The 27,076-nt window shown below is 36.4% G+C and overlaps 1 protein-coding gene across 4 annotated transcripts in view; it reads left to right on the plus strand.

Annotated features, from left to right (window-relative positions):
- PIK3C2A (phosphatidylinositol-4-phosphate 3-kinase catalytic subunit type 2 alpha) overlaps positions 1 to 27,076 on the plus strand; it is a 110,925-nt gene that overhangs the window by 50,693 nt on the left and 33,156 nt on the right. For all 4 annotated transcript variants that reach the window (XR_003915308.1, XM_029956653.1, XM_029956655.1 and 1 more), the window contains exons 4-13: positions 3,227 to 3,384; positions 5,906 to 6,026; positions 6,966 to 7,077; positions 8,469 to 8,548; positions 8,680 to 8,743; positions 15,817 to 15,960; positions 17,263 to 17,311; positions 17,392 to 17,602; positions 19,788 to 19,910; positions 20,928 to 21,095. Coding sequence is in view for 3 of the 4 variants with exons in the window: in XM_029956653.1 (XP_029812513.1) it covers positions 3,227 to 3,384; positions 5,906 to 6,026; positions 6,966 to 7,077; positions 8,469 to 8,548; positions 8,680 to 8,743; positions 15,817 to 15,960; positions 17,263 to 17,311; positions 17,392 to 17,602; positions 19,788 to 19,910; positions 20,928 to 21,095 (1,230 nt within the window). In the remaining variant the exon portion in view is untranslated. The remainder of the gene's footprint in view (positions 1 to 3,226; positions 3,385 to 5,905; positions 6,027 to 6,965; positions 7,078 to 8,468; positions 8,549 to 8,679; positions 8,744 to 15,816; positions 15,961 to 17,262; positions 17,312 to 17,391; positions 17,603 to 19,787; positions 19,911 to 20,927; positions 21,096 to 27,076) is intronic.

The raw sequence follows: 27,076 nt of genomic DNA on the forward strand, positions 1-27,076 counted from the left end.
CCTCTACATTTACTTAATTTTATTCTAAACAATGTTGATTTTTTTTCCTATAAAGTAGCATCTATTCCTTTCTTTCTTTCTTTTTTAAGTTTATTTATTTTGAGAGAAAGAGAGGGCAAGCAGGGAAGGGTTATAGAGAGAGGGAGAAAGAGAATCCCAAGCAGGCTCAGTGCTGTCGGAGCAGAGCCCATTGTGGGCCTTCAGACTCCTGAACTCTGAGATCAGGAGCTGAGCTGAAATCAAGAGTCTCATGCTTAACTGACTGAGCCACCCAGGTACCCTTAAAGTAGCATCTATTCCATTAAAAACCCTATTTTTTATTTTTGCCCTTTAAAACTGTCATTTCTGTCTCTTCCTGTCCTGATTTTATACAATCTGGCTCTGTCTGTACCTAACATCAGCTTGATTGGGATACAGTAAGAAAATAAACCCTAAAGGATTTAAATTCTCTGAACCATAGAGCCACATTAAACAAGCAAAGACATTTCTTTGGTAGTGACAGGGAAATAGAAATATTAGAGAAAATGAAAATTAGAGCTTAAAAACATAATTGTTGGAGCGCCTGGGTGGCTCAGTCGGTGAAGTGTCTGGCTTCCGGCTTTGGCTCAGGTCATGATCTCACGGTTCATGGGTTCAAGCCCCCAACTTTAACTTTACCACCTTAGTTTTTCCCCAGTTTGGATAAAGCAAACAAAATCGTAAGAATATAAGAATGTCAGTTTTGTAGAAAAACAAATTACTGAGGTGCTTGGGTGACTCAGTCGGTTAAGCATCTGACTTTGGTCAGGTCATGATTGTGAGTTCAAGCCCTGCATGGGGCTTGCTGCTGTCCACAGAGAGCCCTGTTTGGACCCTCTCTCTTTCCCTTTATCTGCCCCTCTCCTGTTCCTTCTAGCTTTCTTGCTCTAAAACATAAATTAAAAAGAAAAATTACTGTATTTTTCTGGACTGTCTTCCATACTGTCAACTAGAGGTAGAACTTATTAAAAATTTCTTTTATTGTGATAAAACATATGTAACATGAAATTTAGTATTTTAACCAGTTTTACATGTACAAATCTGTGATATTCTGTACTTCCTGTGTTAAAAAAAAAAAAAGGACTCCTTTTTAAAAAAGTTTTTGTTTAAATTCCAGTTAACATACAGTGTGATATTAGTTTCAGGTTTACAATATATTGATTCAGCACTTCCATACATCAGCTGGTGCTCATCACAACAAGTGTACTGTTTATTGCCATCTTAATCAGAATCACCTATTTAACACATTGCTCCACCCACCGCCCTCTGGTGACCATTAATTTGTTCTCTATTGTTATGAGTTTTTTTCATGGTTCCCCCCGCCCCGTCCCTCTCCTTTTCCCTCCCCCCGCCCTTTTGCTCTTTTGTTTTGTTTCTTAAATTTCACATTAGTGGACTCATGGTATTTGTGTTTCTCTGACTGACTTACTTTGCTCAGCATAATACTCTCGAGCTCCATCCATGTCATTGCAAATGGCAAGATTCCATTCTTTTTTATGGCTGAGTAATGTTCCATTGTATTTGTTTACCACCTCTTCTTTATCCATTCATCAATCCATGGACAGTTGGGCTGCTTCCATAATTTTGCTACTGTAGATAACACTGCTGTAAACATTGGGTTGCATGTATCCAAAAGACTCATTTTAAGGAAAGGAATGAAGGGCTCCCTCTACCAAGTAAGTTCGTTGAATGGAACTTTTCTCACTAGAAATTTTGGCTAATAAACTCTTGTTTTCTGAGCTGTTTTATCAGGAATTTCTGATTGTCCTTTCATCATGCTTAAGGATTTCTGAAAACTGAAGTCTTGCTTGGATATAGACAAAATTTTCTAATATTTCATGTATTAGTTAATTACATGATTTGCTGAGAGCATCCATTTTATACTGTAGAAAAAAAGAATACCTAGTAAATGAGAAATAAGAATCTTAGACAAGATCCTATGGAGGTCTTCACATTGTATTGTGGATGGGTGAGCTTGGCAACAAGCACATATCTAAAGATACCGTGTTGACATCTAAAGGTACATTTCCAATATCAATTTAAGTTTATTGTTTATATTGCTTTTTAAAAATTACATTTCTTTTTAATTTTGAATTTTTTGTGGTCCTTAGGACTACAGTGCAGAACACAGATTTTTTTTTAATTCACTTATTTATTTGACAAGATGCTTACAGCACTTCTGTTACTAGTGCTTTATAAACTTAATTCACATAATTCTCACAGTAATCCTACAAAGTTAGTAGTGGTAGTATCCTCATCTTGTAGAAGTGGAAGCTGGAAGCAACAAGGAGATTCAATAACTTGCCAGTGGTCACACAGCTAGTTAGTAATTAAAATCAGGATTTAAACTCAGGTGCACAGTTATACTTGCTGCCTCTCCTGAACCCACAAACTATGAGATCACGACCTGAGCCAAAGTTGGATGCTCAACCAACTGAGCCACCCAAGCGCCCCGGAAGGCTAGAGATTTTAAAAAGGCATCAAATTCTCCTTTGTCTTCTGATAACAGAGGTGCTCTGTGGAGAAAAACCATATACACTGTAATCATGCTAATTTATTTCAATTTAAGCTATGTTGTTCCTATGAATACCTTTACAGGCAATTCTTGCCATTCCCTAAGTTCTAGAGATCATTTTGATAGAATAAGAGCCTCATAGCACTGTAACAACCAATTGTTTTTTTTTATTATCTAACAACCAGAAAATATATATATATATAGGAAAAAGGCCTTAAAATGATTTTTAAATTATCTTAAATTTATTTGTTTAATTTCAGATGGACAGCATGAGCAGGAGAGAGGCAGAGAAAGAGGGAGAGAGAGAATCTCAAGTAGATGCCATGCTGTCAGTGTGGAGCCTCACAGGGGATGGTCTCATGAACTGTGAGATCATGACCTGAGCTGAAATCAAGGGTTGGACCCTTAGGGGCGCCTGGGTGGCTCAGTTGGTTGAGTATCCAACTTTGGCGCAGGTCATGATCTCAGAGCTTGTGAGTTCAGTCCCTGCATCGGGCTCTGTGCCGACAGCTGAGTCTGGAGCCTGCTTTGGATTCTCTGTCTCTGTCTTTCTCTGCTCTTCACTGCTTGTGCTCTATCTCTGTCTCTCAAAAATAAACAAACATTTAAAAAAAAAAAAGAAGAATTGGATACTGACTGAGCCACCCAGGTGATCCAAAAAAAGATTTTTTGTTTCTTCTTTCTTGTGAACAGATTGAAGGCCAACTTTCCATATACCAATCACTGCACAAATCCAGGCTATTTATTAAGTCCAGTTACAATACAAAGAAACATATGTGGAGAAAATGCTAGCGTGAAGGTCTCCATTGAAATTGAAGGATTTCAACTACCAGTTACTTTTACATGTGATGGTAAGTTTGTGGTTCCCCAACCATGTTGTTTTGCTCTGATGAGGGAGAAAATGTTTTAAATGTTAGTTTGAATCATTCTTGACCCTGTTATCATTAGATACACTTTTTTAAAAATTTTGTGTGTGTGTGTGTGTGTGTGGTAAAATACTTAACATTCATTACTCTTTTCAAAACATTGGCATACATTTGCATAGTTTTCTGGTTAAGACTGGTGGGAAAACCAGTTTACCTTTATTACAGCTATTATGGCATATTTCTCTGAAAAATGCTGAGTAACTTTGGTTAATTGGTGGCTGGTGGCCAGGGTCCCAAAGCATGAGATTGAAAGGCTAATTATAGTCCAATTCCTCTTTTCCAATTTTATGGCAAGAATACTTGTTTAGAAAGAGCTGTCAGTAAAATTGAAATTCCAGTTATCTTGTTAAGCTCCTCTAAAAGAAAATAATTCTCCTTTGCTTTTACCTTTCTTTTCCAGATTTTATGTGGATATCCTTTCTAGAAATGTATCCTAAAGTCTGTAGGAACTTTTTCTGTCATAATTTGTTGCTTCTCATGATGTATATTGCTTTAATGGGATCCCAAAGGTAGAATAGGTCCTATTTTTCTATAGCACTTTGACTTAACAACGGTTGCCATTTTTTTCTGTAGTGGTTAAGATTAGAATATGTCCAATATTTGGATACTTTTTATGGTAGTTTTGTACTTTTCAAGCCCCTTTGAAAAAATAGAAATCTGAAACAAAAATGTTAGCCAACTATAACAATCATTCTTCTAGTTTCTATAGGAAGAGTTATTTTTTTAAAACACACTTTAAATTTTGGCTTGGGGAATTGTTTAATACCATATGCTGTAAGAATTAATATGAAAATTGAAGGAAAAAATGGTTAGTAAGTCCCTTGATTGAAAATAGTAAGCATTGATAGTAAATGTTTTAATTTGATTCACATTTTGACTTGTCTCAAGATTTGATTATGCTTTGAGAAAATGTCTCAAATCCCTCTAGTTTGGTTCTTTATAAATGTGCACATTTATAATATACATCTCTGTTAAGAAACTTAACCATATTATGGTAGAGGTATGTTCAAGTAATATTTATCATACATTTGACTGTTCAGAAATGCAGCCATTATTAGATATTTTATGATTTTATCTGCCAAGCTGTTGATTTTCATGAAGTTTGAACTTAATGACTATCTTAAATTGAACATAGGAGATCTAAGTATAGAAATAGGTTACTTAATTTTTTTTAATGTTTTTTTTAATGTTTGTTTATTTATTTAGAGAGAGAGTGGGGGGAGTGAGAGAATCCCAAGCTGAAAGCACAGAGCCCCATATGGGGCTTGATCTCATAAATTGTGAGATCATGACCTGAGCCGAAATCAAGAGTCAGACACTTAACCAACTGAGCCACTCAGATGCCCTAGAAATAGGTTACTTTAAAAGGTTACTTTAGGGGCGCCTGGGTGACTCAGTTGGTTGAGCGTCCGACTTTAGCTCAGGTCATGATCTCACGGTTTGTGGGTTCGAGCCCTGTGTCAGGCTCTGTACTGATAGCTCAGAGCCTGGAGCCTGTCTTTGGATTCTGTGTCTCCCTCTCTCTCTGCCCCTCCCCTACTCATGCTCTGTTTCTTTCTGTATCAATAATAAATAAACATTTAAAAAGAATAAAAGGTTACTTTAGGAGCACCTAGGTGGCTCAGTTGGTTGAGCGTCCGGCTTTAGCTCAGCTCATGGTTTATGGGTTCGAGTCCCACATTAGGTTCTGTGCTGACACTAGGAGCCTGAAACCTGCTTCGGATTTTGTGTCTCCCTCTCTCTCTGACCCTTCCCTGCTCATGCTCTCTCCCTCTCAAAAATAATAAAATATTAAAAATAAATAAGACGTTATTTTAATTTTTTAATTTGTTATAATCTTAGTATCCAGCTCTTGTCAAGAATGATAATTAGAGAATACTTACTACTTGCTGTATTTTTATTCTTAATTAGAAAATTTACCAGGCAAATATCATTTAAAATGGTGATTTTTTTTCCCCTTATGATTTGGTTTAAATCAATGTTTTCTAGGTACTGCTAAATGTCATCCTTTTTGGAAGAGTCTGTAATAGGGAAGTGGCTTTCTTAGTCTTAGATCTGCCCTTATACAGTAACCCCTAGCTCCATGTGGCTTTTGAGCACTTGAAATGTGGCTAATATAGAGCAAGATATGCTAGAAGTGTAAAATACACAGTGGATTTCAAAGAACCAATTTGAAAAGAAATAAGATGTCTCATTAGTAATTTTAAAATACTGGCTTTATGTTGAAATGATATTTTGAATTAATTAGATTAAATAAAACATGTTGAAATTATCTTCGCCGGTTTCTTTTTACTTTTTTTAGGTGTGGCTGGTAGAAAAATTTTAATTGTATATATGACCTATATTGTATTTCTGTTGTGTAGTGCTCTCTTAGATGATAAGAAATACATTCTGAATAAGTGTATAGAGTTAAATGAGCAAAATGAAAATGATGCCTCTTTTACAGTGAGTTCTACTGTAGAAATCATTATAATGCAAGCCCTTTGCTGGGTACATGATGACTTGAATCAAGTAGATATTGGCAGCTATCTTCTGAAAGTTTGTGGTCAAGAGGAAGTGCTGCAAAAGTAAGTTTATTCACTTAACTACTGAATAGCATCTTTGGAAATTTCATTTATAAGGGGTTAAAATTAGAAATTTTCAAGTTAAATTTGCAGTCCCAAAATATGTTGAATCCTACTGAATTGATTGGATCCATGAACTTATACTAAGATATACTTTGTCTTAAGATGTGTCTAAGACTGTGAAGGGATTTCAGAGATAATTAAGACATGGTATTGCCCTTAAACTTGCAGTCTTAAATGGGAAAAAAAAGGGAGGTAATTCATTGATAAGTGAATGTAATGGTTTTTTCCTTTCTGCTAAGAGTTGATAGTCATGTAATTATAGATTCCATTTTCCTTCTGTAGCATTTTCACACAGTGGTCAGCTGTGACTTCCTTTTAGTTGGCTTGAAATAAATAATCATTGTATGAATCTTTTTCTGAACCAGGTAATTTAGCATATACAGTTTAGTTATTTTACAGATTTAATTATTTTAGGCTATTAAAAATGCCCTGCCCCTATTTTTCTTATTTATCTTCATCTTTCTTCTTTACTGTGACTCTTCACATGTAGAATTGTTCTTTTATTTAAATGCTTACACTTGGTTAAAAAACTCTATCTACGGGGCGCCTGGGTGGCTCAGTTGGTTAAGTGTCTGGCTTCAGCTCAGGTCATGATCTCATGGTTTGTGAGTTCGAGTCCCGCGTCGGGCTCTGTGCCGACAGCTCAGAGCCTGGAGCCTGCTTCGGATTCTGTGTCTCCCTCTCTCTCTGACCCTCCCCTGCTCACACTGTCTCTTGGTATCTCTCAAAATAAAGAAAAAACATTAAAAAAAAAAAAAAACTCTATCTACATTTTACCATCCTCTTCAATTTCTGAGGCAGATAGAAGTTATATTTTACTCTCGCCTCTAATTTCTAGTTTGAGAATAACATTGATGAATAATTAATATATTTTAATAGTAATCATTGCCTTGGAAGTCATGAATATATTCAGAACTGCCGAAAATGGGACACAGAGATTAAACTACAACTTTTGACCTTCAGTGCAATGTGCCAAAATCTGGCCCGAACAGTAAGTATGTACCTTATAACTGAATTGCAATTGGTTGACTCTGAGTAATTCTGCTAATTGATTTCTGGGTTGGACTGGTGAATGGATTGGAATGATGAACTAATTTTATCCACAAGGGTTTTCAACAAATGGGGGTAGCTTTTCAGTCAAGGAGTCTTAGGTAGCCTGCAACTTCAAGCTGGAGGCATATTTGAAAATCAAAGTGGAAGAAAATAAAAGTTAATTTGTACTGGTTTTACACAAGAATGAAAACATTTGGGTCAAAGGGAAATGAGAAAAGAGGAAAGATTTTGAATACTAAATATGGTTTGAAGGAAGAAAAGATCTACATTGACTACATCAAACTGAGAAAAAGACATTTTTCACCAAGTGAAAACTACTTCTCTTTTGCAGGAAATTGGTCTGTTTTATTACTAAATGAATGTTTGATGAATTTAATCTTTAAAGAGAATTACTCTTCATTTGGTAGAACTTTGGATAGAAAAATATCAATCCTTTTTGCTTCTTATTTATTTTCTTAGGTTTTGCTCCTGTGCTTGATTTTTCAACCAAGTGAAGTGAAATCTGCTTCATAAGATTCAGTACATTTTAGCAATCATTAGTAACTTCTTTTTTCAGTTTCTTAAGGAATAATGTTCTTGAGAATATTTGCATAGTAAAGACTTATGGTAGAAGAGACCGGTTCCTTAATTAGTGGCAGTAAGGTGGGGGGAAATTTGATTATCGTTAGAAAAAATAGTGCAGAAATTCAGATGATCTATTCCCCATCTGATCCTACTCCACCTTTATTTGGCTGTCAGACATCTTTAAAAGTTTTGGTTTTTTTTTTTTTGTTTTTTGTTTTTTTTTGCTTTGTTTTAAAGCTCTCTATTCTTTCTGTATAGAACAGAAGTAGTTTTTACTTTGGGAGCTGCTTATGTACCAAAAACTAGACTTAAAAGTACTTATGATTTTTTATTCATAAAACAAAATTTTTAGAATATTGTTGTACTGGTTTCTCTCATTTGGTTATAAATAGTATTTAATTCTGATAATATTTTAACCTGTTCTGAAAAATCACTACAGTTTCAAGAATTTATCATACACTTAACCATATTTAATTTAGTAATAAAAAGACTAAAGAGGAACACCTGGGTGGCTCAGTAGGTTAAGGGTCTGCCTTAAGCGCAGGTCAGGATCTCACGGTTCAGTTTGTGAATTTATCTCGACATCAGGCTTTCTGCTGTCACAGCCCATTTCAGATCATCTGTTTCCCCTTGTCTCTGCCTCTCTTCCACTTGCACACTCTCTTTTTCTCTTTCAAAAATAAATAAATAAAAACTTAAAAAAAATAACAAAGAATGGATTTTATTTTTTTGGTCAACATGTATGTATGTGTTTTTTTTTTTTAGGCAGAAGATGATAAAACATCGGTGGATTTAAACAAACATCTGCATCAAATAGAAAAACCTTATAAAGAAATCATGACAAGGTGTGGCATCTAAAGCATTAATTCCAGGTTTTCAAACTTTGCTTTTGGATATGAATACCATTAATTTGGTGAACGAAACAATCATTTTTGTATCTAGTATCCTTCAGACACAATACTGTTCTTTATTTCAGATACCCTGTTGATGAACTTTTAAATTCTTATCACAACCAAGTGGAACTGGCTCTGCAAATTGAAGTAAGTCTTAACTCACCTTTTGGCATGATGACTTAAGTATTCTTGTCTTTTTCCTATCTTAAATGTTAGTGTGGTATTGTATGAAATATTTTAGAAGGATGATTTAAACAATATTCTTGATGTTGATGTTCGTTGACTTGTTTTCTGACTCAGCCTGTTAACAAAAATTTTTAGTATTGCTTGAGTCAGCACTTTACCTTCACTTTAGCTTTATAAGAGTAACCTTCAGTTCAATTTAAAAATAACTGAATGTGTAGTATATTCTAGATGTTGGAATTAGGAAAATGAATGACTTAGTTCCTGCCTACCAGGAACTTAAAATTAGTGATGGATTTGAACAAAATGTCCATGTAGTATAGAGATATGCATTGGTTTCTTTGGAAATCAGAGAAGGGCACTTCCTCCAACTTGAGACTTCAAGGAACCCCTCTAAGAAAAGGGAGGTTGCCTGAGGCAAGTCAACAGTATGGGTTAGCTAGAAGAAGATTGTTGGGAAGGACATGTGAACAAAAGCACATGGGTGTGATACATATGTGGAAGTATAAGCACTTGCATAATAGGGTATATGGAGTGTGAAGTGGAACTTGGGAGATGATGTTGGAGATACCCGAACATACGAACATACTACCTTATCCATCTTAAGGAGTTTTACTCTATCCTCTAGCTTAGAGGTCGGTATCCAGTCCACTTTCTATTTTTGTAAGTAAAAAATTTTTGGAATGCAGCCACACCCATTCATTTACATATTTTCTGAGTGCAATTTGTGCTCTAATACTAGAAATGAGTAGTGGAAAGATACTATATATCCTGCAGAGTCTGAACTGTTTATTATTTGCTATTTTACAGAAAAGGTTTGCTGATCCCTGCTCTAGCCCTTTTTAGCTGAGTGTTAGGGGTACGATAGGGTGAGTGACTAGTTTATTAGTCCTGAGCTCTTAAATTACTCTGGCCATACTGTGGAAATTAAATTTAGTTTTGGCAGGATTAGTTTTACAGAGACTACTTAGGAAGGTTTTTTATACGAGTCCAAGTGAAAGATAATTAGTGTGATAAAGGCAAAAAGGAGAGAACTGATTAACAATACTTAGATAACATTGGTTAAGATTTGGGTAGGTAATGATATAAGAGAAGAAATAGTATAGGATGACTCTCAGATTTCTAGCAACTGTTAATATTCTTGTCAGTATATAAACATATTTATTCAGTAAATATTTGCAGAATATCTCATCATGAGGCACTGTTGTAGGTGCTGAGGCTCTGGTAGTGAACAAAAGAAACTAATCCCAAGTCTTAGTTTACACTCTAGTTGGATGAGATGACAATTAAACTAGCAAAATATATGCTATATCAGTTGGTAAGCACTATAGAGAAAAATAAATGAGGATAATGTTGCAATTTCAACATTTGTATTCAGGGGAGACCTCATTAAGAGGGTGAATTTGAGTAAAGAACTGGCAGAGAGGAAGAAGCTATCTGGCTGTCTAGGGGAGCAGTGTGCCTGATAGGTGTGTCTTTCTAGCTGGAATAGAGTGAGGGAGGGGGGCGAGAATGGAAACAAATCAATTAAGAAGATGTTTTGCTAGCCATAGAGGGTGGAAAGGGGGAGGAAGAGGCGGGAGAGGGAGAAACTGTGAGTGGAGCAGATTTGGCTGGAAGATGTGGAACTTAATTTTGGACTTTGTTTGTGAGACTGTTAGTCACCTTAATAGCAATGTTGAGTAGGCAGTTGGATATAAATCTGGAATTTAATGGAGGATGCCCAGCCTGGAGGTAGTAAACTTGGCAATCAGAATATAATTGGTATTTTGCAACCATAAGACTAGAAGAGATCACTGACAGGCCTGGGTATATCTTCCATCTTAAAACAAAAAGTCCACATTCCCCCGTAGCAACCACTCCTCTTCTCTATTCTTCTTGCAGCAAAACTCCTAAAAGTCTGTTTTTGCTGCTTCTGCTTCCTCTCTTTTGATTCTTTTATGAACCCACTCCAGTCAGGCTTTCATTCTCAGCATTTCCCCTGAAATTGCACCTAAGATCATCAAGGACTTCATGATCATGGTTTCAGTAATAAGTTCATCTTTTTTTTTTTTTCTCTCAGTGTTTCCATGGTGTTTAATAGAGTTGACTGTTTCTTCCTCTTCCACACTCGCATGACCTCATGTTTGTGGTTCTTGACTTCAGTCTCTGCTCTATTCTCCCTTCTCACTTGTGGCTTTCTGCTTACGGTCTATTTTTCTGACCTCTAAACATCAATGCCAAAGGGCTTAGTTCTAGGATTTCTTCTTTTCCCTCGTATTCACTTTCTAGGTGGTCTCGCTTAATCTCATGTCTTTAGGTACCCTACATATACTGATGGCTGAAAATTATATTTTCAGACTAATCTCTTCCCTGAACTAATTCATTAACATCTCAAATTTAAGATATATGAAACTATTTTTTATACTACCCTTCATACCTCTTTATGAGTCTTCCTCTTTTTGGTAAATAACAACTCTATCCTTCTCTTTGCTAAGGGCTAAACCTTGAAGTCGTATTTGATTTCTCAAGAAAAAGATCTTTTATATCCCACAATTTAGCTAATTCTTGTCAGCTCTATCTTAAAAATACATTCAGAATGTGACCACTCTTTATCACTACCAAAGCTACAGGTCTAGTCAATTACAATAGTTACAACACAGTTGACCCTTGAACAGCGTCCTGTGCAGTCAAAAATCTATGTATAACATTTATCTATCTATTTTTAACTAAGCTCTAGGCCCAGCATTGGGCTTGAACTCACAATCTTGAGATCAAGATCTTCTGCCAACTGAGGCAGCCAGGCACCTGCTGTGTATAACTTTTGATTCTCCCCAAATTCAACTGCTAATAGCCTACCATGGCTGGAAACCTTGCTGATAACATACATAATCAAGTAACACATTTTGTATGTTATTTTTATTGTATGTATACTTTATTCTTACACTAAAGTGAGCTAGTGAAAAAGAAATGTTAAGAAAATCATAAGGAGAAGAAAATACATAGTACTAGTGCTGTGAAAAATCCATGTTTAAGTGGACCTGAGCAGTTCAAACCTGTGTTGTTCTCAGGTCAACTGTAGTTCCTTACATGTCTCTCAGCTTCTACCCTTATCCTCCTAAGTCTATCTTCCATAGGCAATCAAAATGATATTTTAAAAATAAGTCACTAAGTGCAAATGGTATCCTGGATTGTATTCTGGAAGAGAAAAAGAATATGAATGGAAAAACTGGTTCAGTCTGACTAACGTACAGTTCGGTTAGTAGTAACATATCAGTGTTAATGTCTTAGTTTTGTCAAATATGACATGGTTATCTTACTTAACCCAGTTTCCTTTAGTGTTCTAGAGAAACTATCTATACTATTTTTGCAACTTTTCTATAACTGTAAAATTATTCCAAGACAGAATATTTCTTTAAAAAACTTAAAATAAGCACAGAAAGCAGATGTAAAAGAGAAAAAGCCAAAAGATAGCTCTTTGAAAGGATTAATAAAATTTATAAACTCTTAAAAGATACTAAATTATGCTACCCCTGGTGCACAAGGGTGGCTCAGTCAGTGAACATTCGAATTCAACTCAGGTCATGATCTCACGGTTTGTGAGTTTGAGCCCCGCGTTGGGCTTTGTGCTGACAGAGCAGAGCCTGGAGCCTGCTTCGGATTCTGTTTCTCTCCTGCTCTCTGCCCCTTCTCTGTTTCTCACCAATAAATAAAAATGTTTAAAAAATTAAAAAAAAATAACTTTTAAATTATGCTACCCTCTTTTTCAAAATCCTCTTCACCGTCTTAGTAAAATTCAGATCCCCCAATTGAGGCTTCAGGGCCCTACATATTCTGATCCTACTAGCTCTCTGATCTGGCTTCCTAACACTTTCCTTCGTTGTTCTGGTGATCTGTAGGTATTCTCCCCTGCCAGGATCTTTGTGCTTTTTGTTCCGTTTACTTTTAATGCTCTTTCCTTAGGTATTTGTATGGCTTAACCTTCAAGTCATTAAAGTCTATATTTAAATAAATGTCTTATTGCAGATATCTTTAGGATCATCTTATCCAAAATAATGACTAAAAAAAATATAGTGACTGTCATTTATTCCCTCAAATTTTTTACAGCTTTATTGTGGTATAATTTGTATACCCTAAAATGTACCCATTGAATATATATAATTCAAGGATTCCTTTTAGTAAATGCATAGAGTCGTATAATTTTTTCTACAATCCCGTTCTTTAGACCATTTTCATCACTCCCAAAGGTTTCCATGTGCTACTTTGCAGTCATTCCTCATTCCCAGCCCAATCTCCAAATAACACCTGGCACAGTAGGTCTGCCCTTAATGAAGATTTCATGTAAATGGAATCATACCTTATGTAATCTTTTATATCTGATTTTTTTTTTATATCCCATACCATTTTTAAGGTCTGTCCATGTTTGTAATATATAAGTTGTAATACGTATCCATAGTTCCTTTTTTTATTGCTTAATACTTCCACTGTATGGGCATACCATATTTTGTTTATCTGGTCACCAAATAATGGACATTTTGAACAGTTCATGGTTTTAAGTTATTACGAATAATGCTGTTATACACACCCACATATAACTCTTTGTGTGGATATATGTTTTCATTTAGGTTTTAGGGCAGTTCAGGAAGTTGCAGAAGTTTTAAGTACTCCTGGCTTTAATTTTCTAGAGATAAGATGTTAATTTGTTTTATTAAAATGAAGTTACTGGAGCAGAAAAGGTTTTGAGCCAAGGAATAATGATTTGGCTTCATATTCTAAGAAAAATGAGAAAGAGAACTGACCAAGAACAAGTAAAAGAAATGTTAAGTGGCATACAGTTTCCTGCTGAATTGGGGATGTGGAATCTGTATAGTTGTGAGATTTTCTTTGAAAATGCTCAGCTGCCTGGTAGAAGAAGCAGAGGAGAAGGCTCTGAGCTCAAAGAATGAGTTTAGTTGAAATGAATGTTTGAGGAGGCAAAGGAGATTGATCAGACTATGATATTGTAGTTAGGATTTTCCTAGGGTACAGTTTTGGTGTTGAAGATGCTGTGAATTTTCCACATGGACATTTATGTAACCGAAGCTGCTTATAGGACATAGAGTAGAAAGTCAGGTGAATATCTAGAGCAACAATATGGCATGCAGTGGAGGAAATGACGACATGTGCAATTGCAAGGCAGATTAGGCCATCAAGGGCCAAGCCAGGAGAGAGAAAATATTGTAGTGATTTGAAAAGCGAAATTTAAAGAATCGTTAATTAGTAAAATGTGGTTAATTACTACAAAGGGTAAAAGAGGATTCTAAGGCAGGATTTGGCTTACATTCTAAATCTGGCCTATTGCCAATTTTTGTAAATAAAGTTTTATTGGAACCCAGCCAAACTCATTCATTTCTGTATTTACCTGTATTTCTTTTCATGCCATAATAGCAGAGTTGAATTGTGATCGAGACTGTGGCCCACAAAGCCTAAAACATTTACTCTCTGGCCTTTAAAAAGCTTGCCAACCATGCTATAAGGGGTCCAGAAGTAGCAGGTATAAAAAAGCAGCTATCACCTTTTGGTTGAGGAACAATGGACAGTAAATGAATTGTAAGGACTTACAGTAGACCCCGCCCCCCGCCCCAGCCAACCTCAGGCTGAGATCCAGCCTTTTCTAAAAGTGTTTGGCTGTCACAGATGCACATAGGATGCACATAGCAAAGAGACTTAACTACAGTTGTCAGATTGGGAGACCATGGCCTGAGGGTGCAGCTGGAACTGGTCTTTGAGGACCACTGGGATTCTGTTCTGAAGTTAAAAAAAAAAAAAAAAAAAAGGTCTCGAACCCTGATGAGAAGTGTCTTCATGCTACTGTTGCCCGAGTGTCCCTTCGGTGCCCTCTATTGACCAAACCTAACATTTTATCATCTGGCAAAGGAGAAATGTTTGTAGGTGTAGCTCCAGTGTCACAAAGTAGAGCAAAGAAAGGGATTGATTTGGAACTAATTGACAATAAATTAGTAACTGACACATAAAAAGTGATGGAGAATAGTACAGGAGAATTCCTGAGCCTCAACACTGGAAAGGTTTTTGCATGAAGGTATAGGACTAAAGGTAAGCAGAAATATAAGTAAGCAAAAATAGGGAGCTAGAAAATAGATTGTTGGGCCCTGAAGACTACAGGGTAATTGAATCTTTGAGCAAATGAGGTGGTTTCATTAAAGTATGAATGTACAGGGAACATTCAGTTTATGGTTGCCAAGCCTCAAGGGCAGAAAGATGTAAATTGTTAAGGGATGGTACAGTTCTGAATTTCAGCCCATTCTAACAGTACTTGACACATAAGTTTGGCATAAATGTTTGAAGTATGCATACATTTTGATGTTTGATGCATAAATGTTTATGTAAGAATATTTCTTAATAAGGTAAACATTACTTTAAAATGATGGAGGAATGGAGAAGGATTTTTAAATCATTCTCATCAGGTAAATGATTTTATAATATATTTGTACATGTATACTTTTGAATCGTGGTGAAATCAAGTATGATTAAATAACTACAGAGAGATTGTCTTCAAAGTTTTTTCATCTAGCAAAACTTAAAAAGTGATGATTGTATAGATGTAAATGATGCTTGGAAGTTGATTTGTGTCTAGTAACTGCTGCCCAATGTTATTAATATGCAGCCAACTTCTGAAGAACTGTTTTTTGATACCAGATTTTTTGGCAGGAGGGAGAGAAAGATTGGTGTTTTTAATGTGGAATTTATTCGCAAATAATAAGTCCAGTTTTTAAAAATTAATTAGTAATTTGTTAATGGTTTATTAGTTATTCTAGATATGAAATTAATGGTATTTGCATATGAATAATTGTGTCAGGCACAATGAAAATCAGACCTAAGTTTTCTTATTCAAAATAAAACAGATCATTGAAAGGGTATCTTGTTTGTTTTTCATCATAAAAGAGTAAAGTATATCTGTTTATTAAGCACATCTAAAATGTCTAGTTTCTGACTTCATCTCTGAAACTGATCCTTTAAATTCCACATACTTATGTTTATTTTACTTTTTATTTTTAAAGAACCAGCACCGAGCAGTAGATCAAGTAATTAAAGCTGTAAGAAAAATCTGTAGTGCTTTAGATGGTGTAGAGACTCCTGCCATTACAGAATCCGTAAAGAAGCTAAAGAGAGCGGTTAATCTTCCGAGGAGTAAAAGTGCTGATGTGAGTATATTTTTAGTAATTAGCATTTTGTTCCATGTAAATATATACTTAAGTGACTATCACTTAAACTGGGAGATTTTTTGCTTCTGTTAGACAGAATGTTAATCATTTTAACTTTGGCTTTTACTTTAGAGTAGATTTGGTCACTTAGTAAAGTTGGGAATTCCTGAGAGGAGATGGGCTGCCTTGGAAGAGCTTTGTGAGAGTTGATACTGAATACGTGGATGCCAAACTGTGAACCTTTTATGTGTAGACGAGGAACTGTGGCATAAATGAGTTGGTTGAAAGTTTCAAGATAGATACTGAGCTTCAGAACCTGGGTGGTAATGGTTACTACTTGTCCTTCTGGATGGAGATGTCCATGATTGTCCATGGGAGAAATTCGACATTGGGCCATACTTCTTCCCTGTTGAAAATTCCCAGAAGCCTCACTAAGAGTGACTTATTGCTTCAGAAGCAACCAGGTTAGGAGCCCTTTCTTGATATACTGTTGCTTTTTAGTGAAAGCTCTCCCTATGGTATTTCCATGGGGAAACTCTGTTCATAGGGTTGTTCATAGCTCTGATGGAAGGATTAGAGGTGAATCATAAGACACCATAAATTTTAAGGTAGGAAAAGTTATGTTGATGATCTGCCCCTCAACCGATATCTAAGAGTTATTCTATCCATTCATTCTCACAGAGAGCCTATATGTATGATATATAGAAATTTGGGTCTCTTTTATCTTTCTTTCTTATTATGTGCTTGTTTTTAGAAAAAAAAAATGAAATAACTTGGAAATGATCAACTGCTGTGGTCCTAATATCATCTGAGGTTTCTATTCATTGTAGTCATTTGCTGGATAAGGGAACAGGGAGTAGGAGGAGTGCTCAGTTTAAATAATTGTAAGAGCTTTTTTGAGACCATAAATGGTAATAAATAGAGTTGTAGTTTCTTTAAGGATATTCTTATCATACTAATAGTAGAATAACTAATAGAATATAAAGTGTCATATTATGTATTTATCGCTTCTGGGTTTCAAATCTTAATTACTAAACTGGTTTAATGAGGCAGATTTTGTTGAGTTTCTGTATTTTGCACTAATTTTCAGTTATTCTGATTTTCTCGATACTAAAAATCATCTTGTTTATTTGGTTTGGGGTTTCACTTTCTTTTTACATTTTTGTTTTGTTTTATTCTGCACAACCTTTTGGGAGGTTTCCTGATATAGCATTTGATTAAATGTATTTAAATTAAAGGTAAACATTCTATATTATATCATGGACAATTTTCTAACCAATTTGTGTATATGTTTGTGTGTAGGTGACTTCACTGTCTGGAGAAGGAGACATTAGTAAGAGTTCGTCTAGAGGTATGTCTCTAAGTTCTTTAAATTTTAGCAATAATTGTTGTTTCCTTGGGGAATTATACTAATAATTTCTTTGAATCTAGGATCACTGAAACCTGAAAATCCTGTTCAAGTAAGCATAGACCAGTTAACTGCAGCAGTTTATGATCTTCTCAGACTCCATGCAAATTCTGGTAGGAGTCCTGCAGACTATGCCCAAAGTAATAGGAACGTTAAGGAAGCGTGGACGACGACAGAACAGCTCCAGTTTACAATTTTTGCTGCTCATGGAATTTCAAGTAATTGGGTATCAAAGTAAGTAACTGTTTAAAACAAAATATATGCAGCTTAACCCAGGAGCTGCTTCAGTCTCGTAAAATGTCAGGATTCACTGCTCTCTTGATACTTAAATTGATGATACAAGAATTACCAGATACCTTTGTGGTTTTCATAAAAATAACAGAGAAGGGGCACCTGGGTTACTCAGCTTGTTAAGCATCGAACTCTTGAGTTTGGCTCAGGTCATGATCTCAAGGTTCATGGGACCATGGCATTGAGCCCTGCATAGGACTCTGCACTGACAGGGTGAAGCCTACTTGGGGTTTTCTTTCTCTCCCTCTCTCTTTGCCCCTTCCCACTCACTCTCTCGAATATTCTTTCTCTGTCTCTCAAAATAAACAAATATTAAAAAGAAAATTTACAGAGCCGTTTGAAGTTGTTTAGTAAAAAAAAAAAAAAAAATCCCTCCCACTACATGCAAAGAAGGCAGGAAAATAGATGTTTAAACTTACAAAGGCAAATGCTAATTAATAATTTAGTCAGTTTATGACTGCTGTTTTTCAGCCTTTCCTTTAGAATCAGGGTAATTTGAAATACTTTGATGATACTAGGCTTTAGTGTACTTTTTTCTCTTTAGTAGTTTACTGTTTACCAGTTGCTAGGCTTTGAAGTCTACAAGAGCATATTTCTTCTATTGAAATTTTTTAGAACGTTTGTTGCTTTATTTTGAGAGAGAGAGAGAGAGAGCGTGCAAGTGCGCGCGTGAGAGCAGGAGTGAGAGAAAATCCCAGGCAGGCTCTGTGTTGTCTTCTTTCTGCCTTCTAGGAACTTTTAGGAACGGGTACTACTGTTATGTGAAGGTATTTTATTCTTTATTATTTTTTAAAATGTTTTTTAAGTTTCTATTTTTGACAGAGTGAGAGAGAGAGCACGTGTGTGAGTGTGAGCTGGGAGGGGCAGAGAGCGGGAGACACAGAATTCGAAGGAGGTTTCAGGCTCGAAGCTGTCTGCACAGAGCCTGATGCAGGGCTCAAACTCCCAAACTGTGAGATCATGACCTGGGCCGAAGTCAGACACTCAACTGACTGAGCCACCCAGGCGCCCCTGTTTTATTTTTTTTTTAAAAGTTACAGAGAAGGGCGCCTGGGTGGCTCAGTCAGTTAAGCCTCCGGCTTCGGCTCAGGTCAGATCTCACGTTGGTGGGTTCGAGCCCCGCGTCGGGCTCTGTGCTGACAGCTAGCTCAGAGCCCGGAGCCTGCTTCGGATTCTTGTGTCTCCCTGTCTCTCTGACCCTCCCCCTCTCATGCTCTGCCTCTGTATCAAAAATAAATAAAACATTAAAAAAATAATTCTATTAGCTTTAAAAAAAAGTTACAGAGATAATAACTTTCACATCCTCAATACAGACTCATGTACACACACACACAAATAAAGTTTGGGATGCTAATGAGAAGAACAAATACTCAGAAGACAATAAAAAAACTGCAGTGATGATTATGATGGAAAGAGTGTTAAATGCTGAGGAAAGAGAGACAGCTAGGCGTCTCTCATGAACTAAAGAGATTAGGTTTGAAATATATTTTAAATGATTAATAGATTGTATATGTGAACAAAGTGGTTAATGTGTAAGCCTAGCAGTTAGAATCTAGCAGAAAATTTTATTGAACCTAAGGCTTGTATTCTGCAAGATTGCCGGACTGTATCCAGCTCTGTATTTGAGGCAATCAGAGGTTAAATCCTTGCTGTCTAATGAGAATTCAGTGGCGTGTATTCCGTGGATGGAAGGCTCTGTGTAAGTCAGGCCCAAGCACCATTAATACGCTTAACTAACTAAATGTCAGTGGCTTAGCAAAGGAAAATAGCACCTAGGGAAGATAATGTTTATATTTTTTCTTCTAAGAATACACCTAGAAGTGAATAATTATTCAGTGTCATTCAACTAAAATCTAAAGCTAGTAACTGAGCACAAAATGGGTAAGTTCTGTAACATGGCCCCCCCTTAGACTGGCACCTGGAGATATATGTTTCCTTCTGTACTTCCTTTGCTATACTATTTTTCTATTTTTGTAGAATTTGCAATAGTTAAATTTCAGATGTTTTCCAAAAATTCAAATGAATGGTGAACGAATAATTTCAGCTAATAGTCACTCTTGGAGAAGAATGGCTAATGATATGGATTTATATTATAAAAACAATCAAATTAAAATCTTTCTTTTTTCAGTTATGAAAAATACTACTTGATATGTTCCCTGTCTCACAATGGAAAGGATCTTTTTAAACCTATTCAATCAAAGAAGGTTGGCACTTATAAGAATTTCTTCTATCTTATTAAATGGGATGAACTGTAAGTGAAATTTTTGGCTTTTTATTCTTTCTGTATGCTATCTTTACTTTTTTTTAATGTATATGTCCTAGCTTTCATTTTTATTATTATTTCCGTTAAAATCTTACATCTTCAGGTCTTTTTTAGATATTATTCTATAAAAAAGATAACTTCTTATTTAAAAATCTGAAATATTATTTTAAAAATCTATATATTATAAATTATAGAAACACCATTAATTCTTCTTAGACTTTTGCCAAGTTAAAACTATAAATTTACATTGAATTTTAGAAAGTTTTCATAACATTGCTTAATTTAGTATTTACTCTGTAATACTATATATATGAAGCCTTATTGTTGGTTAACAGATTAAAAAATTAAATCCATGTACAAGATATTTTGCACTGTTAATATTTTTAAAACATTGTTTTTAAACTGAGGGAATCATTATTTAGATAATAGCAAAGCTTTTTTACTTTTCATTCTGCATTTATTAAGTAGTTTCCTATTTTTCTTTTCTTTTTTTCTTTTTTAAATTACAAAAATTATGCATCTTTGAAAACAACCAAATACAAAAATACATATGGGTAAAACACTTAACCATCTTATGGCTACTTGGTGGCCACTGAAAGTGAGACTTGCAGACTTAACAACAAAAAAAGGGTAAACATGTCAGCTTATGTGTATATAGGCACACATATATCTGAATCAGAAATATTTGTAAACATTTATCTAGTTTCTTCTAAAGGAAATAAAAATGACTACTATTATTTTTTCTAAAAATTGACACTAGCCAAGTCTTGAGTAAAGGCACTAAGAAATTTTCAAGATATGTTACATACTTGAAATTTTAATGAAATTTAATAAGATTTTTTTATAGTGCATATTGGCCAAGCTTGCTACTTAAGTAAAGGTAATTCAGTAGTAAAGATTATTTGTTAAGTCAAATAAAATATCTAAAATTGTCAGTCTCGTTAAAGGGTTAATTTCACATTTGATCTAATTTGTTTTTTCTATTAATACATTTTCCCCCCATAGAATCATTTTTCCTATCCAGATATCACAATTGCCACTAGAATCACTTCTTCACCTTACTCTTTTTGGAATTTTAAATCAGAGCAGTGGAAGTTCCCCTGATTCTAATAAGCAGAGAAAGGGGCCAGAAGCTTTGGGCAAAGTCTCTTTACCTCTTTTTGACTTTAAACGGTAAGTGTTACTAAGTTGTGATGGTGAGTTACTGTGGACACATCTGCAGCATCAGAATAGGCGAGAGAACAGGGCGGGGAACAATGACATTCATGAAATAATGAGCTGCCTCAGTTTTTCCAGGTTATAAAAGGAAGTCATTTCAAAGATCCAGATCAGAAGAAACCAGTTACTCTGCTATAGTTTGAACATTATCTGTCTGGGAATTTAGAGGATTATTTGCTACTCACTGTTTAGAGAAAAGCAGCAGCCAGTTTACTCTCAGTCATTTATGCAAAGCCCTGTGTTATTGGCAATAATAGTCATTTTCCCTTTTCTCCATCTTTCTTCTTGTCATACTTTTCCCATCCTTTTCTAGTTTCAGAGTCTACAGCTGTATTTCTTTATCTGACTGATTTACTTCACAAATTTTGTTCTTGAAGTTCTTTTCCCATGTGCCTTTATTCCTTTCTGTTTCTTTTTTTCTTTTTTTCCAATTTATTTATTTTGAGAGTCAGAGGGAGAAAATATGAGCCAGGGTAGTGGCAGAGCGAGGAGCTTGGGGAGAGAGAATCCCAAGAAGGCTTCGCACTGTCAACATGGAGCTGATGCAGGGCTCGAACTCATGAACCATGAGATCATGACCTGAGCTGAAGTCCGGAGTTGGACACTTAACTGACTGAGCCACCCAGACACCCCTATTTTTCTTTTAATCACTTCCCTCATATTTGAGGAGGCAGTATAAGATTTTTTTTATTCTCTGCCTTTAGGTAGGCTTAAATTTTATTTAATATCTGAATCACCAAAGGCTAGAGAAAAGCAGTTGAAGATACTACTAATAAGGATGTATATTTAGAACTTTTTGCTAAGTATAATCCATATTTACTCTAAAACAGAATATTGGCCATACGAAGGAGGGGAATTGTGCTCTCACTTGTGATAAGTTAGTGTTAGAGAACAGCTGTATAAGAAAATTAAATGTAATTGAATCATTATCATTCATTTTTATAAATAAATCAGTTCTGAAAACCTTGCTCTTGAAAGTACCAGGCAGGGATCTTTGTTTCCTTAGAGAAATATCATCACTTTTGGCCACTTTTGTTGTCTGGTAATAAATGGGGTTTGTTTTTCTTAGGTGAATGACATAATGTTCTTTAAAAATTCAAGAGAGTAAAGTGAAGCGCAGTTGACTTCTGTTAGACAATTAAATAATTTGCACCCAACACTCTGCTGTTAAAACAATGAGCAGATGACATTAAGCTTGAAACGTTGCCAAGTAGTACAGTTGCTCTAGTACAGAACAGTACAGTACAGTGAGATCTAGTTTTAGCATTCAAGAAAAACTCAAAGGGAGGATGATTAAACATTAATACATGTAGAAACAAAGTGTTAATTACTTTACTTCACTTAGTGATCAGAAATCCTGTTCTTGAAATTCTTTTTTTTTTTTTTTGACATTTATTTATTTTTGAGAGAGAGAGACACAGATGATGAGCAGGGGAGGAACAGAGAGAGAGGGACACACAGAATCGGAAGCAGGCTCCAGACTTTCAGCCTTCAGCACAGAGCCCTACACAGGGCCTGAACCCACAAACTGTGAGATCATGACCTGAGCCGAAGTTGAACATTCAACCGACTGAGCCATCCAGGCACTCCAAAGTTTTCTTGGAATTCTTAAGAAAAAAAATAAAACCAAAACTTTTTTTTTTTTTTTTACTGTTTATTTTTGAGAGAGAGATGCAGAGTGTGAGCAGGGGAGGGGCAGAGAAAGACAGAAGGAGACAGAATGTGAAGCAGGCTCCAGGCTCTGAGCTGTCAGCATAGAGCCCAACGCGGGGATCAGACTCATGAACTGTGAGATCATGACCTGAGCCAAAGTCAGATGCTTAACCGACTTAGCCACTCAGGTGCCTCTGAAATTCTTTTAAAAATAATTCACGTTTGGGGGGGCTCAGTTGATTAAGCATCTGATTCTTGGTTTCGACTCCGATCATGATCTCCTGGTTCGTGAATCTGAGCTGGGTCTACAGCTGGCAGTGTGGCATCTGCTTGGGATTCATTCTCTCTCTCCCTCTCCCTCTCCCTCTCTCCCCCTCTCTCTCTCCCTCTCCCCCTCCCTCTCCCTCTCTCCCCCTCTCTCTCTCCCTCTCCCCCTCCCCCCTCTCTCCCCCCTCTCTCTTTTCCCCTCCCCCCTCTCTCCCCCCTCTCTCTTTCCCCCTCCCCCCTCTCTCCCCCCCTCCTCCCCTCTCTCCCCCTCTCTCCCCCCTCTCTCCCCCCCGCCTTGTGCTGTCTCTGTCACTTTCAAAATAAATAAGCTTTTTTTTAAAAAAAATAAAAATTTATGTTTCAGGTGTACCTGTGTACAGTCTGATGAAGTCACTCTCAGTGAAGCCAAAAAACTTAGAGGCATTTCAATCAGCCTCAATAACAAATGAGTTCTTAACTGATTTTTAAATAAACAGACTCAAGCCTTTAACAACTACCTTTCCTTTACAGTTGTATTTCAGGGTTACCAAATAATTGATATGAGAAAGTTAATAGACAAATTCCAGCCAATGGACGTGTAAGAAATGATAGAATATCACAATTTTGTAACCCCTACTGAAATCACTGATTTTAAGCCTGAGTTTTTCAGTCTTGGTGCTATTGATATTTTGGACCAGATCATTCTTTGGAGACTGTCCTGTGCAGTGTGTAGAATGTTTAGCAGCATCTCTGTCTTCTGCCTACTATTTTCCAATAGTATCCCATAGTTACCAACCAAAAGTGTTTCATGTCCATTGGGAGCAAAGTCACTCTTGGTTAAAACCATTGATTTGCACAGTGATTATCAGTGCTTGCTTAAAACCATTAGGTGACTCACTATTCTGGAACTTTTTTTTTTTAAATGTTCTTTTTAAATTTATTTTTGAGACCGAGAGAGACAGAGCATGAGAGAGGGAGGGGCAGAGAGACAGGGAGACACAGAAATGGAAGCAGGCTCCAGGCTCTCAGCTGTCAGCACAGAGCCTGACGCGGGGCTTGAACCCACGAACGTGAGATCTGACCTGAGCCGAAGTCGGAGGCTTAACCGACTGAGCCACCCAGGCGCCCCTGTTCTGGAACTTTAAAATGTGTAGTTTAGACTGTGCCTGAACTGATTACCTTTACTTCACATAAAGAGATAAAGCAAACAGTGTGCCTCTTTACAGATATAATACAAAGTAGTATATAATACTACCTATAAAGTATTAAGTATTCTTGCCAGATGACTAAACCTGAATCAGATCAAGCGTCTAGATCTAACTACTACTTTATCAAAGCATAGGAGATAAAGGGACATCCTAAATGACACCAAAAGAATACAATCAGTAAAATCCAGGATATAGAAAATTCTTAGGACAAAAGACTTGGTTTCTTCAACAAATGGCAGAGGATAAAAATAAAGAATGTATAGTTTAAAAGAAGACTTAGCAAACTTTTCCTGTAAAGAGGACCAGATAGAAGTAGTTTAGGCTTTGCAGATCATAATACAGTTGACGCTTGAACAGTGTGGGGGTTAGCAGTGCCTCCCCCCCAGTCAAAAACCTGCATGTAACTTTGATTCCCCAGAAACTCAACTTATAGCCTGCTGTTGACCAGAAGTCTTACTGGTAACAAATAGTCCATTAACATGCAATTTGTACATTAGTATGTGTTACATAGATAAAAGAGGAAAAAATAAGGAAAGTACATTTATAGTACTGTATTAAAAAAATTTTTTTAAGCGCAGGGAGGGACAGAGGGTGAGAGAGAATCCCAAGCAGGCTCAGTACTGACAGTGCGAGTCCCATGCTGGACTCAGTCTCACAAACTGAACCTTGAGATCATGACCTGGGCCAAAATCAAGAGTTGGAGGCTCAACCAACTGAGCCACCCACATGTCCCAGTACTGTATTTATTGAAAACAAAAATCCATGTATAAGTGGATCTGTACAGTACAAGGGTATTATTCAGGGGTTAACTGTAATCTGTCACAAATGCAAAAGCAGCAATAGACAATATGTTAATGAATGAGTGTGGCTTCGTTCTGATGAAAGTTTATTTAGAAAACCAGGTGATAGGCCTGAGTTAGTCAGTCAGTGCTGACAGAAGGGAGTCTGCTTGGGAGTCCCTCTCCCCCTCTCTGTTCCTTCCCTGTTCACACTGTCTCTGTCTCTGTCAGAAATAAACAAACAAACAAAAAAATTTTTTAAGACATCAGTGAAATGCACATGCTGTACCTTGTTTGGATCCTTATTCAGACAACCAACTGTAAAAAAAAAAAAAAATAGCTAGTGAGACAATCAGGGGAAATTTCAATACTGACCAGATAGCTGATGATTTTAAGTAATTATTGTTAATTATTTTAGAAATGATAATGGTGTTTACTTATTTTAAAATTAAAGTGTTTATTTAGAGATATATAAAAGTTATTATAGATGAAATAATAGGATCAGAATTTGCCTTAATCTAGTTGGGGTGAGGGGTAGATCTGAAAATGTAATGTGTCAGAGATTTAAGGCTGTTAACCTGCAAGAGAAAACATTAAGACTGGAGTCTAGTTTTGGAAAGGAGATTTGCTGTTTGCATAAAATGAATAAAGTTTGATGAAGTTTAGAGTTTCCTGCTTTTCTATATCTCGTTATTTTTCAGAAATTTCTTCTGTGTAAATATATATTATTGTCTTATTGATAATTGCTTTTAACTTAAGTAGGCTATAAGTTGGTGGAGTACATGGGCAGCCCAGTCAGTTGAGTGTCTGACTCTTGATTTTGGCTCAGGTCATGATCCTAGGGTCGTGAGATTGAGCCCTGTGTGTCAGGTTCCACACAGAGCATGGAACCTGCTTGGGATTCTCTCTTTCTCTCTCTCTGCCCCTCCCATGCACACACATGAGCTTTTTCTCTATCTCTCAAAGAGTAGGCCATAAATTGCTAGTCTAGGGCAAGAGTCAGCATATTGCAGCAAGCTGCCTGTTTTTTGTAAATACAGTTTTGTTAGAACACAGCACACATTTATTTATGTATCATTCATGGCTACTTTTGTACTGTAACAGCAGACTTGAATCTCTGCAACAGATTGTATGACCCAAAAGGCCCCAAATATTTGCCATCTGGCCCCTGGTCTAGGGCACAGATACAACTTCTCATCTTCTCATCTGAAACGATTAGTGGCTTTGCTACGAAGTAGGTATTGGTTTCTTGGCTGTGGTTTTGTTTGTTTTTTTGTTTTGTTTTGTTTTAGAGAGCTCAAAGTGGGGAAGAGAGGCAGAGAGAAGCGGGGGGTGGGGGGGAGAGAGAAAGAATGAATGAGAATCCTAAGCAAACTCTGTGCTGAGCATGGAGCCTGATGCAGGGAGTGTGACCTGAGCCGAAATCAAGATTCAGATGCTCAGCAAACTGAGCCATCCAGGTGCCCTCCCTCCACCTTTTCTTAAAAGTTTATTTATTTTGAAAGAAAAGAGAGACCTCGTGAGTGTGGGAGGGAGGGGCAGAGAGAGAGAACGATACAGAGAATCCCAGGCGGGCTCTGCGCTGTTAGCATGGAGCCCCATGTGGGCTCCATGGTTGAAACCATGAGATCATGACCTGAGCTGAACATTTCACGTCGCTGCCGACCATCCCCCCCACCCCCCACCGCTTTTTATTGGCATGTGGTTTTATTCCTATGGTGAAAGTCAGGGAGTACTTCCATAATGCAGACTAATATCTTGAGATGTACTCTATTATGGATGATCTTCAAAGACTGTCCTTCACCTTTCTATTTATAAAAGCTGTTTTGGGGACAAATGACTCTTAAATCTATACTTTTGTGTTCTATCCACAACCCCATTCCTCCCAAGATATATTCCTTCATTCTTCTCTCTTTGTTCCAACCTCCACACAGTACATTTACCTACCTATAGTATTCATACACTATGGAGAGTGATCCTGATATGTTCTTGAAGATGATATTCTTTTTATCTAATGAATGCTTGGTGTTTAGATACTAATATTTCAGAT

This window comes from Suricata suricatta, chromosome 11, assembly GCF_006229205.1.
Source record: "Suricata suricatta isolate VVHF042 chromosome 11, meerkat_22Aug2017_6uvM2_HiC, whole genome shotgun sequence".
In the NCBI taxonomy this organism is placed as follows: domain Eukaryota; kingdom Metazoa; phylum Chordata; class Mammalia; order Carnivora; family Herpestidae; genus Suricata; species Suricata suricatta.